We start from the raw sequence: 1,096 nt of genomic DNA, 5'->3' as shown, positions 1-1,096 counted from the left end.
AAATCTCGGCTCACTGCAACCTCTGCCTCCCGGCCTCCCGGGTTTACGCCATTCTCCTGCCTCAGCCTCCCAAAGCACTGGTATTACAGGCCTGAGCCAAGCTGCGGGGCCACTCACACCTATTTCTAAGAAGGGTAAGTTGAGGCTGATTGCAGCTGACTCCTACCCCAACCCCCCACTCTCACACCCTACTGGCTGGGCTGATTCACCCTGCTTGGCAGACTCCTGGGCCCCTCCTCTCGGACTCCGAGACAGGCCAAGGGGGTCCGGACCCTCCCTGACCCCACCAGTCCCAAGACGCCACAGCTGGTGGGCGGAGAGACAAGAGGATTCTCCCCTGGGGCCAGTGGCCATGGCTTGCCCTCGAGTGAACCCTGCTAGGGCCCCAAACCCAGGGCCAACCTAGCTCCTGTTCTTCCCGCGGGGGTAAGGGGGTGCCCTGCTCCCCTCCCTCCCCTTTCTGGCAGGGCTCACGGTTCTTCCCCGGGATGCATCCACAAACCCAGGCTCCTTCGCGCTCACCACCATAATGCTGGCGTACAAAGCTGCTTCCATTCACTGAGCACTCAGCAGGCGCCAGGCACAGCACTAGGTGCTTATCCGGCGTAGACATCGGACCCGATCATACAGCTGAGCTTCAGAGACCTCAAGCCCCTGCCCAGGCCCACACAGTGCTCAACGGTGCTAGGATGCCCACTTGACAGACAGCGAAACTGAGACCCAGAGGGGTCAAGTCAGGGGCAAAAGCAGACTCTGGAGGCCTCCGGGTTCCGGACCTTCTCTTTTCCATTGTCCCTGATTAGCCCGCAAGCAAGCCACGGCCTAAGCGAAGGAAGAACGCGCCTGCAGGAGCCCCCGTTCGTTCCCGGGGTTCGGACGCCCCGGGCTGGGCCCCGTTAAGCCCCTCGGGCCGCCCAGGCGCTGGTCCCCCGGCCCCAGAGCCCCCGCGCGCTCTCACTTTGGGCTTGTCGAAGGCGGGCGTCTGGGTCATGGTGCCCGCGTGTGCCCTGGCGCTGCTCCCTCCGCCGACGCTCGGTGGGTCTCTGCCGGCTCGGTGGCCACTCGGCTTTCTCTGGGGCCCGCGGTGGCCGCGGCC

At 64.7% G+C, this 1,096-nt stretch overlaps 1 protein-coding gene across 2 annotated transcripts in view; it reads right to left on the bottom strand.

Annotated features, from left to right (window-relative positions):
• Positions 1 to 1,090, bottom strand: part of ADA (adenosine deaminase) — a 32,740-nt gene extending 31,650 nt beyond the window's left edge. For both annotated transcript variants that reach the window (XM_011928984.1, XM_011928985.1), the window contains exon 1: positions 959 to 1,090. In XM_011928984.1, the coding sequence (XP_011784374.1) occupies positions 959 to 991 (33 nt within the window). In that variant the 5' untranslated portion in view covers positions 992 to 1,090. The remainder of the gene's footprint in view (positions 1 to 958) is intronic.
• Positions 1,091 to 1,096: the final 6 nt, after the last annotated feature.

This window comes from Colobus angolensis, unplaced genomic scaffold (genome assembly GCF_000951035.1).
Source record: "Colobus angolensis palliatus isolate OR3802 unplaced genomic scaffold, Cang.pa_1.0 Scaffold8, whole genome shotgun sequence".
Taxonomy (NCBI): domain Eukaryota; kingdom Metazoa; phylum Chordata; class Mammalia; order Primates; family Cercopithecidae; genus Colobus; species Colobus angolensis.
This window is presented reverse-complemented; position numbering and strand designations above follow the sequence as displayed.